Genomic DNA, 17,925 nt, shown 5'->3' with positions numbered 1-17,925 from the left:
GGAGAGGATGGAGTCATGAAGCCTACTCCTTGTCCCACATTGCTTCTGACTCATGGGGCCAAGACAAACCGGCCAGAGCAGTGGGGCTGGGGCTGGACTTTAGTTTTCCTGCCAGCCTGCAAATGAGAATTGCCTGAGGGACCTCTGAACCCGCACCAGTGTTGGGTTGCCACCTCAGAGCAATTAACTCATAGCCCTCAGTCTGGATCCCCATCCACTGGGCTAGCCTCAAAATGGTCACAGCAGGTGACTGGGACCTGGTGTAGTAGGATGGGAGTGGCAGGGGCTGAAACAGAGGGCATGTCCCACCTAAGTTCCAAAAATAAGACTTTGGAAACAGTTGTGCTAACCCAGCAACTGCATAGCCACAGCCTGGGTTAAACCTGCTGGCTGGTCTGTGAATCCTTAGTCAGCAGAGTCTAAATGCTCTGATATTTACTGCCTGTGCCTGATACGCTAAACACAGTTATTAATTTTTTTTAATCGATCTAAAGGCTGATGTAAAACAAAACAAAAAACTTTTAGAGAACCAGATTAGAACTTCAGGTGTTCTATAAAATAGGAGCCAGAAAAAAGCAATCATCTCAGCCCTTGAACCCAAACACTATTTCCTTGGAGTGCTTGCCGTTAGCGCCTTCCTCGTTACCTGCCTTAGGACAGCAGGAGAATGCAGTGACAGAGTGGCGTGGGGTCCTCCTGCCTCCACCTGAAGCCGGCAGCCACCAACCAACAGCTTTGACTTTGGGTTCATCATTTCAGTTTCCTGGTGTGCTAAAGGAAAATAATAAAATTGCCTGCCTCAAAGGGCTGTGAGGATGAAATGAGATACTCCACGCAAGGTCAGCACAGTGGCTGGACAAACCGAAACGCCAACGCTGCCACTGGTGGTCAGGGGTGCCCTCTCCTGGCAACTTGAAAAACTTGACACGTGGCAGCCTGGGCTGGATCTGAGCCCTTTGTTTCCCAAGCTGAGCTGACCGGGTCAGCGTGACTGGCTGATAGGGTGATTTTAAAGGTCTAAGAAGACTTCACCTTTGCTCCCACACTAAGTAAGGTGTGAAGGACTGATACTGAGCCATGGCTGACAATGGCGGAAAAGTGGGAGGGGAGAAAGGGCTTGAGAAATGGAGGGAGGCTGGACAAACCTTTCCAACATGGCCCTCCCAGGTCCTAAGGCAGCGGCTAGGAACCCATGCCGCCACTGCTCCTGTTCGTAAATGGGGCAATGGTAACTACCAGGCCCTGGCTGGGACTGCCTCCGTTCTTGGGGCTGCCCCGTAACTCAGAACTGGGCAGGAAACAGCGAGGGCTTCTGGGATGGGCCCTGGTGACTCCAAAGACGGAGACGCAAGCCTCTGCCTTGGCCTGGCAGCGAGGGAGGAAGTGCCGTGTCAGGACTCTGAAGAACTGTCTCCTCCTGGCCCACTGGGTGACAGTGAGGAAGTCTCTGAGCCTCTCTGGGCCTGTTTACCCCTCAGAAAAAGAGGGATCTGGATTAGATGGGTTCTTGTGTCCCTTCTAGCTCTTTGATGGATTCTAAACTGTTCCCACTCTGGGGGAATGAGACCTCCACCTTCTGCCAAAGTACCAGCCAAGACTTTTAGGAGAAGAGGGCCCAACAGTGATGGCTGTCTGACACCCAGTAGGAAAAACACAGAGGCTCAGTTGAGAGAGATAGAGATGTATTTCTTCTGTTGCATATTTCAGACTTCACACTGAGCTTCAGGCACAATGCTACTCCAGGTTCTTCTGAGAGCCCTGGCAGCACCTTCTTCCCATGCTGCTCATGAGGGCTCGCCCCAGGCCCTGCTTGCAGTTCTGGGTACCTGGGAGACTCCGCAATGGTCTCAGTAGGCCCTGGTGCCCTGCTTTCCCATCAAGGGGCAGGGGATGCTGGAAAGCCCTAGAGCCAACCCCACCCCCTCTTCTATGGTCCCCTGGCTATAAGAGGAGAGGCTGACCCATTAGATTCCAGCTCTGCAGTGCTCCCCTAAATCACCTGTTCTCCAGGCCTCAGAGCCTGGCATAGCACTTGGACCCCTGCAGAGCCTCAGCAGTTAGCAGCACAGGCCAAGGCTGGGGGATGAAGCCCTGGAGAGCGAGGCAGGCCCAGCCCCCTCCAGAGCAGCAGCAGTTGGGCTCGTCAGGCCCCTGCTCCCCAGAGCCATGGCCCACTTCCTGGGGCTGCTCTGAGCCCTATTGCACATCTTTTGTTTCCAGTTCATCCCCCCACTACCCATTTTTCTTAAAAAAAAAAAAAAAATTAGAGGGGAAAGTGAGGAAGAGTGGGCTGTGGAAGCTGAAGCCCTTCACCCCATGTTCCTGCCAACATCCTGGTCCCCAGCAGAGCCATTTGCGGTGGTAAATACTAAGCCCACCTTCCCTGCCGTCTACAGTTCTTGATGGCTGACACGGGTCTACTGCCTGGGCCTCTGGTTCTTGCATATGAAGGGGACATCCCTCCATCGTCTGTAAGGTGCAATTCCCCGGGTCCTCCGGAGGCGCTGGCTGGGACCCTGCTACCTGAGTCGTCCATCTGGTTTGACAGGCCCCAGCTCTGATTTGGGGTCGGGGAACAGAGAGCTCCAGCTGGTCAGTCTGCAGAGCTCCAGGGAGGAACAGGTAGAGGGGCCCATGGCACACAGTCCGGCCACAGACCAGAAGCCACCTAGTTCCCCATCTGTCCAGGCCTCCAGCGCAGGGCCCGTGAGCTCCGCATGCAGCCGGGCAGCCTCCTCTGCGGGCTCTGGCTGAGGCAGGTTCAGGATGCCGCTGAGTCCCTGGAAACTCTGCTCCATATACTCGTTGTGGGGTGGCCCAGCGTGCAGCCAGCTGGCATCATCTGGGGGTATAGAGCAGGAGTAAGCATGCCCCGCCCAAATGATTCCATGAAGGCCAGACCCTGGGAGTCAGGTCTGGGCACCCCAGTTCCTGCTGCAGCTCAGTGGTAGAGTTGCATCTTGCTGAGTGACTTTGGGCTAATCCACAGAATTTTCTGTGCCTGTAAAACTTAGTTTTATAAAATCAAGACAGTAATCCCTGAATTCCTGACTTGAGGGTTAAATAAAACAGTGGGTTCAAGGCACCTTAGAAAGTAAGGTTACTTTCTGGTAATGGTCTGGTTTGTGTCACCCATGCTCCTTCTCAACCACCTCTAGTGGTTCCCAGAGCCCTCAGAAGCCTAGTACTCAGGCCCTCCAGCTGTGGCGCCCTGCTTACTTTGCCAGCCTTCCTTCCCACCACCCCCTGGCATCCTACTCCCCTCCACCCTCTGTTCCCCTCACGCATCAGACACCTGCTAACTTTGTCCCCTCAGTTTAGAATACCCTTCTCTGTCTATAAAAATCCAGCTCCTTCAAGGCTCAGCTCCAGTGCCCTCCTGCTGTCAAGCTTGCCTCCCCCGCCCCGTTTCCTCCATCAGGCTATGAGTCCTAGGAGAGCAGGCCGCAGCTTGCCTGTTCTGACCCGCCTCAGCCGCTGCCCCACCCCAGCACCCCGTCCTCCGCTGGGTTACCTCTGCTCTGACTCACCTTCTCTGTGATAGGATGTGGCTGGAAGAAGGAAACATCTACCTACTTATTGAGCGCCTACTATATACCAGCCACTTTTACCCACATACTCATTCCTAATATCTCCCAGGGGGTAGTTACTTGTATTAGGGCCCCCTTGCAGGAAGCTGCAGCCTATGCCTGTGTTCAGAGTCTGCTCTCTTATCCTTAGCCAAGTGGGTGGAGGGCCATGTGACCCTGCCCACCTGGCTACCAATGGACTGGGAGGATGGCCAATCAGATGTGCTGTCCTAAGAATGTGGAACTTGTAGACCAAGAGGCCCTGGTCAGTCTCTGTTGCACTGAGAGGCCATGTATCAATATACTGAGAAACCAGAGCCTGAGGCTGATACACAGAGCACAGGATGAGGGACAAGGTGGCCCCAGAGAGACAGAAAGCACCTCTAGGTCCCAGTGGGACCTGAGTCATTTCCTAGGTTCCGTGGGGGAGAGCTCTGCATTTTTCCAATAATTTCCCCTTTGTCACTGGAGCTAGTTTGAGTGGATCTGTGTTCCATGCACCCAGGAGGTCTCTAACAGTTGTATTACTCTTACTTTACATGTAATAAGACTGAGGCTCAGGAAGGCCAAGTAATTTGCCAAGGATAAAAGCCCAGTTAAAGTGTCAGAGCTGTGTTCTAGAGCCAAGTCGGCCTCCGAAGCACCATACCATAGTGCAAGGCCCTGGGATGCTGACGGATGAATGATCAGGGCCACACATGTCCCCTTCCCCTACTCTGATGGTCAGCTTCTTGGGGTCACCTGTCTGGCAAATTCCATTCGGCCTGGCTCCTGGGCATCATTTGGGAACTAGATCCTTACCTTTCCTGAGAGGTAGTTTGCGGTTGAAGGTCAAGGGCAGCACGAGGAAGCGGGTCTCACCCAGGGGTTCCCAGAACTGAAGCAGTCGAACAGTCCAGGCCCCTGGCCGCAGGGGCCGGCTCAGTGGGGGCTTGTACTGCGTGACCTCGGTTTCCGCGTCTACCACGATGTCGTAAGATGTAGCCACCACATAGGTGGGATCGATCCACACCACAGTGGCTGTGAGGTTGGGGCCTCGGGCCCAGCGCTGCATGGCCACAGGCTCGTCCAGCGGCCCCAGCAACCCCCCAAAATTCCGGAAAAGACGCTCTTTGGGGTCCCACTCGGTGCCAACCTGTAGGAAAGGAGGCAGCTGGGCAGGAGCCGGGGTAAAGTCCTCTCTACCTGCTGCTACCTCTAATTCCTGTGTGACCTCAGGCCAGTCACTGTCTCTTTCTGGTCCTGTTTCCCTATCTGCAAAACGATGGGCTCAGACTAGGATTTCTTTACTAAGCTCTGAGATTCATTCTAGGTTCCTGTTCTGACCTGCTCTGAAGTTTTGGGGGCAGTAAGACAGAGATGAGGTTCGAAGCCCTGCCCAGAGGCCACCCCCACGCTAAGGAGCCCCTCAAAAGCCTAATCTTCTGGCCCGACTGGAATGTCCAAGTCCCTTTAGCAGAAAATCCCTGGAGTTTAGAAGACTGGGCTTGCATTGTAGTGGAACCAAAGCCCCTCCCTGCTGACTACATGTCCTCTGTGCATCCCAAGGCTGCCATCACTGGGAAAGAAGACCCGTGGATCCATTTCTGAAAGGCCTAACCCAGTCCTTAGCCCTCCCTTAGTGTCTGTCCCTCTCTCCCCACTACCCCGAGTCTTGCTGGGGGACAGGAGAAGGCAAGGGGAGGACCTGTCCCACCTCCAAACTCTGGAGCCGGCTGGCCTGGTCACTGCGCCCCAACAGCTTCAGCGACCCCTGGGGCATCAGCCACATCTCAAGCGTCTCTGCCGGCCCCTGGGCTGAGGGCTGCACCGTCTGCGTCACCAAGTAGCCCTGGAAATGGTCGTCATAGAAATACAGGTGCACGCTGGACGGCAAGCCCCTGGGCTCAAACCTAAGAAGGTTCCAGCAGGGAGAAAGGGAGATGCCATCAGCACACCTGGCTTGGCCTGGAGTCCCAGGGAGGGGGCTCTGGGGTGTCCCATCCCCAGGTGCTTTCTTTGCCCCAGATCTCATACCCACAGATCCTATGTGCCTGGCTTTTGCCCCCTTTGTTTTGTTTGCGTTTTTCCCTGCCTCAGACTGGGGGCTCCCTGGCGGCAGGGGCTGTCTCTTTCTGATTGGCCTCCTCGTAGGGCACTACACACTGGGGGTCTGCAAAATGTCAGAAGGAGGTCTCACCTGCAGAGTGGGTTGGCCAGTGGGGACGCAGCGGTGGCGGCGTGGCGCAGGCTGAGGCGGGCGAAAGCGGTGTAAGCAGTGAGCATGACATCACTGAGCCCACTGGGGCCATCGGCCACGTCATAGGTGCTCTCCCAGTAGGCCTTGAGGGCTGGAGTGCCGGGGGGGTAGCTGCCATATAGGTGGAAGTCCAGGATTTCCAATACCTCCTGGTTCACAGTCGACTCAAACTTCCGGGCGAAGAAGGTGGGTCTGGAGACTTGCTGGAGCGAGAGAGGCAAGGAGGGTGAAGGGGTCTGGAGGTCCCAGAGAGCACAGCAGGGGAGCCGCCCTTCCCGGCACTGCCTGGAGATCAGCCTCCCAGGGCCTTTCCTGCTGCCAGTGTAGCCCCCGACCCCTGAGGGCTGCTCCCAGCGAGGGGCCCCCAGATTCTCTGGTTGGACCACCGTGGATCATTTCTGACTGGAAAGCACCTGGCGAAAGCTGGGGTGAGGCCCTATCAAGGGGCAGAGCTTGGGGGTCACAGGGAAGCACCTGCAGCCGTAGGAAGTCCTGCGGCTGGAAGTCGTTGGGGGAGCAGCCGCACCAGTCCACGATGTGCTTGTACTGACACTTGCAGCCCAGCTTGCGGTTCCAGTTGGTGACCCGCAGGTTGTTGTCCACGAGGCTCTCGCAGGCTGGGCTGTTCTCCAGCACCGTGTGGAAGAAGGACTGTGGGTGACAAGGTAGGGTGGAGGGTGAGCCGGGGCACCCACCGTGCACCCTCTTGGCCTGGGTGCTGGCCCGGTCACCCACCTCGGCTGGGAGCAGCGTGTACGTGTAGAACTGACGTAGCTGGGCCACAAGCGGGTCGTCTGTGTACACCACATACTCCACGAAGCTGCGCGTTAGCACGAACCAGTCAGAGCCGCCATCCACCACGATGCCCGCTGGGATCTGCCGCTCGCCCAGACGCCACATGTGCGAATCGCACTCATGGAAGAGCCGGTCCAGGCCCTGTTTCTTGATGAACCTGTGGGAGGCAGATGGGCCCGTGGCCGAGGGTTTTGCAGGGTGGGATCCAGGCTCTCATCCTCCTTAATCTGTGATTGGTTGGGAGGTTTTGCAACCCAAGGCTGGGGCCACAGAGCCCCCCTGTGTGGGAGGGCTTGTGGCAAGACCCCAGGACCAGGGCCTCCTCCCCCGGCCCCTTACCTGGAGTTGTCCCGGCCATGCGACTTGAGGAAATTCTTGTCCCGGTTCTTGGACAGGAAAGCTACCAGCTCCTCGTTGGTCCTGGAGAGGAAATGGGATGTGGGGAGCGTGTGTGAGAGTGACTGACTTTACTCCTTGGCCCCTTCCTTTCTCACTGAGAGTCGTCCTGACCAAGTGACCTACTCCAGGTTGATGCTCTGGGGTGGTGGGCATCTGAGGCCCCTGAGGAAGACCACCCCATCCTTCTTCCACCCCTTGCTGTCTGACCCATGACCCCCAGTACAGACCTCTGGGTCCTCCTCCTCCCCACCTCTTGTCACTCTCAATCCTCACATCATCTTTCACCAGCTCCTCTTCTAAAACATTGCTAGGGCCAAGGGGCCACGTCTGAGCTATGCAGATCCCAGAATGAGGCTTGGGGGAGGGAAGGAGTCCATCAGGACCCTTGAACCCCGAATGCCTCGACGTGCCCCCCTCCCATCTGCAGGGCTCATAGCACCAACCCACACCTGGTCGGGTAGTCAGTGGCACTGAGGTTGATGAAGAAGTCCCAGGCCCAGTCGGGCACCTCCAGCAGGTCCTGCATGCTCCGCAGATACATCCTCAGCAGGCTGGCTCCGCCCCAGATGGTGACCATGCGCCAGGGCGTCACCCGCACGTTATCATACTGCCGGGCCAGCTCTACCACCTCTCGGTGCAGGTAGTTGGAGCGCTGTGGGAAGTGGCGAGGTGGCGGTGGAAACTCAGCAGTGGAAGCTGGATCCCCAGCATTACAACCTTCCCACTCCGCCCCACCCCAGAGCAGAGTACAAGTGTCACAGAATGGAGAGAGCACAGGCCAGGCTCCAGCTCTGAAGCCGCCATGTCACCTGGTGCTGGCTGCTCCCCCATTCCCTGTTCCCCTATCTCTGGGCCACCCGAGCAGGTCAGAGACCTATGACCTGCTGAGTCTCTGCTCTACTTACGCAGATGCCCTTGGTCTCCCCGGCCACAGTACGTACCTTGTCCACGTGGATGTAGAAGAAGTGCTGCTCGTGGTAGACAGCCTTGAGGAGACGCTTCAGCTGGCGGATGGCGCGGCCGTGGACCACCAGCATGTAGGCGATTCGTACTGGGGGGCCATCCACAGGCTGCTGGGCCCGAACGTCGTCCCACTGGATGCCGGGGCTCATCTTCCCTGAGAGTAGAGAACAGGGGCATCGGTGAGGTCTGGCCCCAGGTCACAGGGTGGAGACAAGACGGGAAGAGGGGGCTGCCTGCCTTCCAAAGGAGGAGCCCTGCACTTAGAGCCCACTGCTCCTAGGCCCCAGCTCCACTTCTGCCACTTAGTACACTCGTCACCCAACCTGGGCAGCAAGGTGAGCCCCTCTGAGCTTTCCTCCCTGAGAAATGGAGGTGAGGATCCCTGCCATGCCCCCTCCCGGGCTGCCACCTCTCTGCCCATGCCTGTCTCTTACCAGCCCGCTGGCAGTGCCGGGGCACAGCCTTGGGCATGAGGCTCCCGGCCTGGTGCAGGCACACCACGTTGGCAATCTCCTGCTGGCACTGCTTGGAGCTGGCCCGGGCCAGTGCAGACAGAGCATCCTTGCCCACGATCTCGCACTTGGGCGTGAAGCTGTTGTCTGTGGGCTGGGGGGCGCCCTCCACACTCCCTGTGTCTCCATGTGGGAAGCCAGCCGCCCCAGCCAGCGCCTCCCCGGCCGCTGCCCCACTCAGGTTCTGGCGGCCTGGGGCCTCTGGGGGCGGGGTGGGGGGGATCCGCCGGCTGGTTCTGTGCCGGCTGGTTACTGCCCGTACCACCTTGGCCACGGGCACGCCGGGGCTCTCAGCACGGCCCCGCCAGCGCCCATGCTTTCTGCCCACGCCGCCCCGCCGCCCAGCTGAACTGTCTGTGTCCTTGGAGCCCTCACCGGGGTCTAGCGGCCGTGGCTTCTTCTGCCTTCCTTTCTGTAAAAGATAGGCGGACACAAGTCACTGGGACAGTCACTCTCCTCCAGCTCCTTCAGCTTCCTGCTGGGCCTCAGGCCTGGAAGCCCCTGCCACCCTTGATCTAGGAAAGTACTGCTTGCCTGAGGGCTCTGCACAAAGAGCACTTCTGCTGGGAGGCCTCCCTGACCAGCCAGCGGAGGAAATGTCGTCCTCCCCGAAGGCACCGTCGCACCCACATCCCCACGATCACACAGATCACAGGGCACTGAATCTCTTTTGTGCTTTGGATTCAGATACCACTTTCTTTTTCAGCAACTATGAAAACGAATATCCACATATATCATAAGAGAAACACGCAAAGACCCTGCAGACAAGAGTGTCCGCCTAGCACTCCCACCCGGCCAGGCTGGGAAGAGACGGTGCTCTTCAGAAGGAAAGCATTCTACTGACTACAGTATTTCCGCGTGGGAGTGCGGAGGCCACAACAGAGCAAAGGGGTCTTGCCTGGTGGGGAGGACAGAGGTGAAATCTGAGACCCCGTTACTGGTCAGGTTCTCTGGAAAGCAGAGACCAAGAGAGAGTCAGCGTGCAAGGGATTCACTGGGGGGTGGGGGTGGGTCACACTCTGGAAGATGAGGAAGCAGGAGCAGGAAGCAGCAGGGAAAGCCTTCAGATAGCCAAGCCGGCCTGACACCTGTGCAAAGAGGGGGAAGGAAGAGCTTCAGACGACAGCTCGGCTTGGAGAGGGCCTTGACCACCTAGTGGGAAGCTCCAGGGCAAAGGCAGCCTAGAGATGGGAGCCGCGGTGCCACTGCTGGGGGTGGCCCAGGAGGTGCCTGGCCATGGCTGGATGGCTGAGACAGAGCCTGAGGCACCTGCAGCTGCAGGCTGGCAGCTCACTGCTCCTTGTGGCAGGGGCTCTCGAAGGGAAAGCGGAATGCTGCGCCTCAATATCTCCAGCCCTGCTTCCTGGCTCCTACAGCCTCTTCTCAAACCCAGGCACACTCGAAATTGTGTATACCCACCCTCTTCCCAGCTCTCCCTGTCCCCCTTTTGTGACGCACCCCCCCACACTTCCCTGCCTGACCAAATCCCACCCATCCTTCAAGATCCAGCCCTGGGTCTCCTTGTGTGAAGCCATCCCGTTTGCCCCAGGGTGGGACATTCTTCTACCCAACCAACCCCTTGGGGAGAGGCTGTCATTTCAGCCCCATTACCCCAGTGCCCGGCGGAGTAGCTGGCACATAGGATGTCTGGCTGGTGTCAGGTGGATGAAACACGGAAAGGATGGAGGAGTGAAGGGCACTGTGTGACTACTCTGAAGTCACCAGAGCTCCCTGGCCGGCTCTGCCACTCCCCCACCGTTACCTACCTTCTCTGAGCAGGTTCCCTCAGCTTTAACATACAGGAGGGAAGTGTGAGTGTCCAATGAGCCAGAGCATGAAATAGTGCAGCTAGAGAGGTGGCGCCACCAGCTGTCCCCTTCCTCCCTCAACACTCTCTGTGCAAGTCCTCTTCTGGACTGGCCTTCCAGCAGCACGACTCACTGGACCACAGCCTCTGAAGCACCCCCCTCCCTCCGCTTCCAGGATGCCCTCCTGGTGTTTCCCTGGTGTGGCCTCCGTGGGCACTCCTTATCAGTCTTCTCGGCCGACCCTTCCTTATCTCCCAAGGCCACCCTGGGGCCTTGCCTTGTCCTAGGTCCCCAGGTGACCTCATTCAGTCTCCTAACTCCATCCATTCCCACATTTCTCTCTCTGGGCTGGAGCGCTCCCTTGAACCTTCAAATGTCTAACTGTCGGCCTCCTTGATGCCTCCCTTGGGAGCTCGATAGACCTGTCAACCCACAAACCCAAAAGCGAACTTCTGATCTTCCCCCAGTAGGCTCCTTCTTCAGTCTTCCCCATATCAGTTAATGACCTCTCCATCCTTCAAGTCTCTCAGGCCCAAAACTTAGGGGCGTCACTTCGCCTCTTGTTCCCCTCACACTCCATCATCAGTACCTCCTGTTGGGGCTCCCTTCAAAGTACATCCAGAATTGGACCGCTTCTCACTGCCTCCATCGTTACCACCCCTGCCCGGAAGCCCCCTGCTCTTACTCTGGCCTCCTATAGTCCACTCTCATCACAGCAGCCAGTGTTTCCTTTAAAACAGGTCCCAGGTCCCCACTCCTCTGCTTGAAACCACCCATGGTTCCCCCTCTGAGGACAAAGCCCGTGAACCTACAAAGGCTACGCGAGCTGTGTCTGGCTCCCTCACCCCTGCTCCACCCTTCCTGACCTCACCCACCACCCTCTCATGCTCACTCTCCGGCCTTGATGGCCTTCTCAGCGTCCCTCCAGCCCACCTGGATTCACTGTCCCCTGTGCCTGGAATGCTCTCCCCTAGATGTCCCCACAGCCCCTGCCTCCAATTCCTTGCTCAGGTGGCATCTTCTCAGGAAGGCCACCCTGTCCACTGTATTTAAAACTCCAGCTCTCCCTCAGCCTCCACTTTGTTTCTCCCATAGCACTTATTACCTTCTCTCATCCTATAATGTATTTACATGTATAAATGTATATTGTGTTATTCTGTGTCTCTCCCCTTACAAGAATGTAATGTCCATGAGGACAAAGCTGTTTGTTGTTTTGTTCAGTGATGTATTCCTAGAGCCCAGAAGAATGTCTGGCAATGGGAGAAACGATCTATATATATATATGTATATTTTCTTTTTAAAAAGTTTTTGGCCGTGCCGTGCAGCTTGTGGGATCCTAGCTCCCCTACCAGGGATCAAACCCGTGCCCTCAGCAGTGGAAGTGCAGAGTCCTAACCACTGGACCACCAGGGAATTCCCTCAATAAATATTTGTTGAATGAATGAATTTATGAATGAGTGAATGAATGAAAAGCTCTTGGCGTAGGCTCAGCATTCAGTGAATGCTGTCATCCTTACTATTATTATTAATGGAAGGAGAATAGGAAAGAGACAAAAGTGAAGTTAGGAGAGAAGCAAAGGCCTTCAGATACTTTGGACCATCGGTTTGAGTTTTCCCTGTCCCTCCCCTCCCTAGGACCTCCCTCTCCTGCTCTGTCAGAGCACGGCAACTGCCTTAGGGCCAGGGCCCCACCCCTACCCTGGCACCCCAACCAGCCCTCTTGGGAGGTGCCCAGTGAGAGCCAGGGGTGTCTATCTCCATCTGAGAAGAGATATCTGCAAAGGGGAGGGAAGGTGGGGGGGAGGCAGCAGATCCCAATCTGTTACCCACATTGGGGAGGGCACCCTGGGCTGGAAAGCCCTCAGGAAAGGTGGCTGCAGCCCCACTGAACTGAGCATACATCAACCTGGTGATGTCGGACCTGGCCACACAGTGGTCAGAGGAAGACATTCTCAAGCTTAGGTGGGTGGAGATGGCAGAGGAGCTGTGGGCTCTCAAGACGGAAGTCAGTATCAGCGAGTGAGGACGCTGGTCAGGGCGGCAGGGCACAGGGCCAGGCTCGCTGTGGTGGGGGATAGGATGTGGGAGGAGACGGGCATGTTGGCGCCCTGCACTGCAGCAGGGAGCTGGCTGACCCTGAGAAGAACAATCCCAGAGGGGGCTGGGAGACCAGAAGGCCGCAGTGAGAACTGGGAGGGGGGCTCCTGGTGGGCAGCCAGCCCCCACCACATATAAACACCCCAAGAATGTCTATATGTGCAGCAGCAGGGCCCATATTTGTGCCCCTAGAGGAGCTGCCCCCGGTCGCCCCTGAGGTCAGAGTCCCCTCTAATTACTGAGGATGGGGACTGGCCCTGAGACACCTGCCTGGAGGCAGTCTGGCCTCCGAGGCCCCCTCTCCCCACTGAGGAGGAATTCAAAGTCCTCTGACATTTCCTGACTCTGCAGCTTCTCCTTGGAATCCTTCTCTGGGCCATGGAGACAGAGAATACAGCAACGCTTATCCCACACCCCACCACCTTGGACTTCTCAGAGCGTTTAAAGTAAGCGGTGAGGGACGGAGCAGCGAGCTGGAGCGCGGAGCATGAGTGAGGGAGCAGGCCGCCCGCCGCCGCCTCCCCTCCAAAAAGAACAGCAAGAAGCAACTGAACATATTGATGAAGTACAAAATGAAACAGACAGACTTAACGAACAAGCCAGTGAGGAGATTTTGAACGTAGAACAGAAATATAACAAACTCCGCCAACCATTTTTTCAGAAGAGGTCGGAATTGATCGCCAAAATCCCAAATTTGGGGGTAACAACATTTGTCAACCACCCACAAGTGTCTGCACTGCTCGGGGAGGAGGATGAAGAGGCGCTGCATTATTTGACAAGAGTCGAAGTGACAGAATTTGAAGATATTAAATCAGGTTACAGAATAGATTTTTATTTTGATGAAAACCCTTACTTTGAAAATAAAGTTCTCTCCAAAGAATTTCATCTGAATGAGAGTGGTGATCCATCTTCAAAGTCCACTGAAATCAAATGGAAATCCGGAAAGGTGCAGATGAGTTAGGAGAGGTCATCAAAGATGATATTTGGCCAAATCCATTACAGTACTACTTGGTTCCGGACACGGATGACGAGGAAGGGGAAGAAGATGATGATGATGAAGAGGAAGAAGGATTGGAAGATACTGATGAAGAAGGGGATGAGGATGAAGGAGAAGAAGATGCAGATGATGATGAAGGGGAGGAAGGAGAGGAAGATGAAGGAGAAGATGACTAATGGAACACTGGTGGATTCCAACCTTCCTTTTTTAATTTTCTCCAGTCCCTGGGAGCAAGATGCAGTCTTTTTTTTTTTTTTTTTTTTTCCCTCCTTCTCCTCTTGTGTTCAGTTGCCCTGTTTTTGAGGTCTCTTTTCTCTTTTATACCATGGCTCACAACTTATTTTGGGGGGAAATACCTTGAGCAGAATTCAGTGGGAAAAGAATCTCTACCCCTTTCTGTTTCAAATTCATTTTTATCCCTTCCTGTCTCAACAAAAACTTTATGGAATCAACACCACCATGCTCTGTGGGAAAAAAGAAAAACCTTCTGCTCCCTTAGCTCTGCTGGAAGCTGGAGGGTGCCAGGCCCCTGTGTAGTAGTGCATAGAATTCTAGCTTTTTTCCTCCTTTCTCTGTATATTGGGCTCAGAGATTACACTGTGTCTCTATGTGAATTAAGGACAGTTAGCATTTACCAACATGTATCTGTCTGCTTTCTCTTGTTTAAAAAAAGGAAAAAAAAATTTAAAAAAATGGGGTTATAGAAGGTCAGCAAAGGGTGGGTTTGAGATGTTTGGGTGGGTTAAGTGGGCATTTTGACAACATGGCTTCTCCTTTGGCATGTTTAATTGTGATGTTTAACGGACATCCTTGCAGTTTAAGATGACACTTTTAAAATAAAATTCTTTCCTAATGATGACTTGAGCCCTGCCACTGGATGGGAGAATCAGCAGAACCTGTAGGATCTTATTTGCAATTGACATTCTCTATTGTAATTTTGTTCCTGTTTATTTATTTATTTATTTTTGGCACGCGGGCCTCTCCACCGCCGCGGCCTCTCCCGTCGCGGAGCACAGGCTCCGGACGCGCAGGCTCAGCGGCCATGGCTCACGGGCCCAGCCGCTCCGCGGCACGCGGGACCCTCCCGGACCGGGGCACGAACCCGCGTCCCCCGCATCGGCAGGCGGACCCCCAACCACTGCGCCACCAGGGAAGCCCTGTTCCTGTTTATTTTTAAATTTTTCTTTTTGTTTCACTGGAAAGGAAAGATGATGCTCGGTTTTAAACGTTAAAAGTGTACAGGTTGCGGGCTTCCCTGGTGGCACAGTGGTTGAGAATCCGCCTGCCAATGCAGGGGACACGTGTTCGAGCCCTGGTCTGGGAAGATCCCACATGCCACGGAGCAACCGGGCCCGTGAGCCACAGCTACTGAGCCTGCGCGTCTGGAGCCTGTGCTCTGCAACAAGAGAGGCCGCGATAGTGAGAGGCCCGCGCACCGCGATGAAGAGTGGCCCCCGCTTGCCGCAACTAGAGAAAGCCCTCGCACAGAAACCCAGACCCAACACAGCCAAAAATAAATTAAAAAAAAAAAAAGTGTACAAGTTGCTTTGTTACCATAAAACTAAATGTGTACATAAAGTAAGCGGTGAGACAATGTTTGTAAAAGCTTTGAAAACCATAAAATGGCTCTTTGGATGTTAATGGCCATCTCTGGTCTCCAGTCTAGCCCTCACAGATGGGCAGAGTGTGCCTCTTAAATGCACATCTCTCCCATCGCTGCTTAGACCCCTTTAGTTTAGAGCCACTCAGAATCAAACCCCAGCCCCTCACTGCGGTCTCTAGGATGTGCCCTGGACTAACTCTTGAACCTTCTTCCAGGGATCGCACCACACCCTCCTTTCCATTCCTTGAAGCCATCCAGCTAAGCCCATTCTCCTCAGGGCCTTCTTCCTGAACTCTGCCTACCTCTTCCCCAGGCTGACTGGGTCTTTCAACTCACAGGCCAATTCCTGCAGAAGCCTTCCCCAACCACCTATCTAAACCAGCCCTCTTGTTATTGTTTCCTTTTCACTGTCAGTCTCTCCCTGTCTGCCCACGAGGGCTGAGACCTCGTCTGTTATACTTATTTCTGTCTCCCCAGTATTAGCACAGTGCCTGGTATGAAGGAGGACTTAATAAATATTTGTTGAATGACTGACTGACTGAATGAATCCCTGTTACCACTGTGCAGTACTGAAATAATAATAAGAGTTATTTACTGATGATTTAGCATGGGCCAGCAACTCCTGCAAATACTTCACAGGTATCACCCACCGAGAGAGATGCTATTATTGCCCCCATCCTTGGGGCGCAGATACTGATGAGGATGCAAAAGAGGTTAGGCGATTTGCCAGGGGTCACACCACTTACCAGTAGCAGTGCTGGAATAGGACACAGGATGGTGAAGTGGTATGGTCCAACTGAGGTGGCTGCTGAAGGGCCCAAGCCCCAAGGGCTGCTTGGACTACACAGCCTTTAGGTCATCAAGGATCTTTTCCCCATTCTAGTGCAGGGATTCCCCTATCAGGTTCTGCTAGGAAGCTGGAGGAGGGGTGGGGAGGCAGGATCGCAAGCACTCTACTGCACCAGTTCTCCACCCCAGGCTGGAGGTAGGGCAGCAAGGGCCTTGAGGCCTGGACAATCTCTCATCCCATCCAGAGATTTGTCTCTGGGAAGCCTCTGATGCTCTGCGATGCCCCTCGCCAGAGTGCTCACTGGCCTCTGCTCACATATTCCAGGGTCAGAGGGTCCCTGACTCCCTGGCAGCCCTTTCCATCTTAGAATGTCTCATCTGCCCAAAAAATCTTCATACACTCTCTTCCCCTTCCTGCTACTTACTGGACCACAAAGAACAAGCCCACGCCCTTCGAATGTCACAGAGCCAGCCTCCCCCAACCCCAACCTCAGCTCCTTTTGGAGTTATGGTCTCATGTGACTCTGTCCCAGCTCCCTTCACCATCCTAGTCTCTTGGTTCTCCCCAAAACAGGCGAAAGCAGCAATTCTCCCAGTCTCCACACCAGGCCTTCCAGATGCCCACATGCAGGAAGGGGAAGAGGACATCAGGGCTCCCTTGGCCTTCACCCTGCCAGGTGGAGAGGCCCAAGAGGACGGGGCAAGCAGAGTGTCTGACTCAGAGCCCTGGAGGCTCGAGAACCAAGGGGTGGGGGCAGGGAAGCCCTGTCATCTGGCCCACAGCTTAGGGCCAGGGTTTGGCCTATCCTCGCCAACCTTCCACGATGGTCTCAGACACCACTGGACCCTCCTGACCACACTGGGGAAGGCATGTCTGGGCCTCCAGCTGAAACCACATCAGCCATGAGTGAGTGAGACCCTCAGAGCAAGGACCTGGGGATTAAGCAGGGTTTGCCCCTGCTCCAGGGCCTGGGGTTCTGCTAAACCAGCTGCTGCTGTCCCCATTCCCTTAGAGTCAGAGGGGGCGAGTCCCCGATTCCCTAATGTCCTGGGGCCCCCTCAGCAGCTCAATTCCCCTGCCATCCTCTCCTGAAGACCCATGCAGGTTCTTCAGACCCTCGGCTGAGGAAGCCACGTCTCAGGGACACTCCAGTTCTCTCCTTCGGGGTCACTCTCCCTCTCCTCTGTTGCCACACTGAGTTCCACCCCCAGGCTCCACTTCTTCACTGGCTACTGCCCCTGAGGGGCGGCTGGGCGCGGTTGCTCGGGGTCCCCCGGCCCCAGTCCTCCGCCCACGGCGCGCACACTCCCGCCCCCTCCCAACTTCAGAAAGTTTGGCCTGGGGTTCCCCACCTCCGAGCAGGCTCGGGCCCAGCCCCGCCTCCCGGCCCCGCTTCCCCCGCACCCGCGCCTGACCTTCACTGCTCCCCGGGGTGCAGACCACCCCACCACGACCCCCTCCTCCTGCCCCGCGCCCCTGCCGGTCCGCGGCCCGGTCCTCCGGGTCACGCACAGCCCCCGCGCGTAGGCCCCCGGGTCCGCCTGTGAACCGAGCCACAGGGGTCCGAGGCCCCGAGCCAGGCAGCCGCCCGCGCGCGACACGCAAACGGCCAGTGCCCCACTTCCCCGGCCGGGGCCGCCCGCATCCCCGCCAGGACCCCGCGCGCCCCCGCGCCCGGCCTGCCCGCCTGCCCGCCCGGCCGTCGGAGCACCTCGCCCGGCTCGTCGTCCTCCAGGACGCTGAAGCTCCACACCACCAGGCCCTGCAGCAGCAGAATGGCCAGCGCCGTGGCAATCGCCAGCTTGTAGCGCCGCACAAGCTTCTGCACCCGCACGCTCGCCACCATCTTCCTGCCCGGGACGAGGGGCGCGCGCCCAGCCCTGCAACCCGGCCGCGGGCGCGCGCACGGGCGCGGGCAGAGACGGCTTCCCTCAAGGGAGGAGCGCCTGGCGCGCGCCGGGGCGGGGCGGGGGGCGGGGCCCGCAGGCCCGAAACGCCGCGCCCGGCGGGCCAGGGGCGGAGCCTGGGCCTACAGAGCTGTTGGCGCCCGCTGCGCAGCGCGTCGGGCGGTTTGCTGGCCTTTCGTGCCGGGTCCGCTTCCCGGGTTGTCCCTTCCCCGTCTTGGTCAGTGCCCCAGCTTCTGCGTGTGCTCA

At 56.5% G+C, this 17,925-nt stretch overlaps 1 protein-coding gene and 1 pseudogene across 2 annotated transcripts; one reads left to right on the top strand and one right to left on the bottom strand.

Moving 5' to 3' along the window:
- Nucleotides 1-1,694: 1,694 nt before the first annotated feature.
- XYLT2 (xylosyltransferase 2) lies at nt 1,695-17,618 on the bottom strand (the record flags this gene model as incomplete). The annotated part of the gene is made up of 11 exons (XM_082861821.1): nt 1,695-2,842; nt 4,371-4,704; nt 5,266-5,461; nt 5,749-6,011; nt 6,283-6,459; nt 6,544-6,760; nt 6,943-7,023; nt 7,452-7,654; nt 7,944-8,119; nt 8,400-8,889; nt 17,484-17,618. 11 exons carry the CDS (start codon nt 17,616-17,618, stop codon nt 2,520-2,522), a joined length of 2,595 nt encoding a protein of 864 aa, XP_082717947.1. The 3' UTR covers nt 1,695-2,519.
- On the top strand, nt 12,870-13,947 carry LOC309975553 (protein SET-like; annotated as a pseudogene). Its single transcript has one exon. The product of its transcript is annotated as a protein SET-like (transcript).
- Nucleotides 17,619-17,925: the final 307 nt, after the last annotated feature.

The sequence above is a fragment of the Leucopleurus acutus genome (genome assembly GCF_964270905.1).
Source record: "Leucopleurus acutus genome assembly, chromosome: 19".
NCBI lineage: Eukaryota > Metazoa > Chordata > Mammalia > Artiodactyla > Delphinidae > Leucopleurus > Leucopleurus acutus.
The sequence above is the reverse complement of the archived record's forward strand: the minus strand, read 5'-3'. Positions and strand labels throughout refer to the sequence as shown.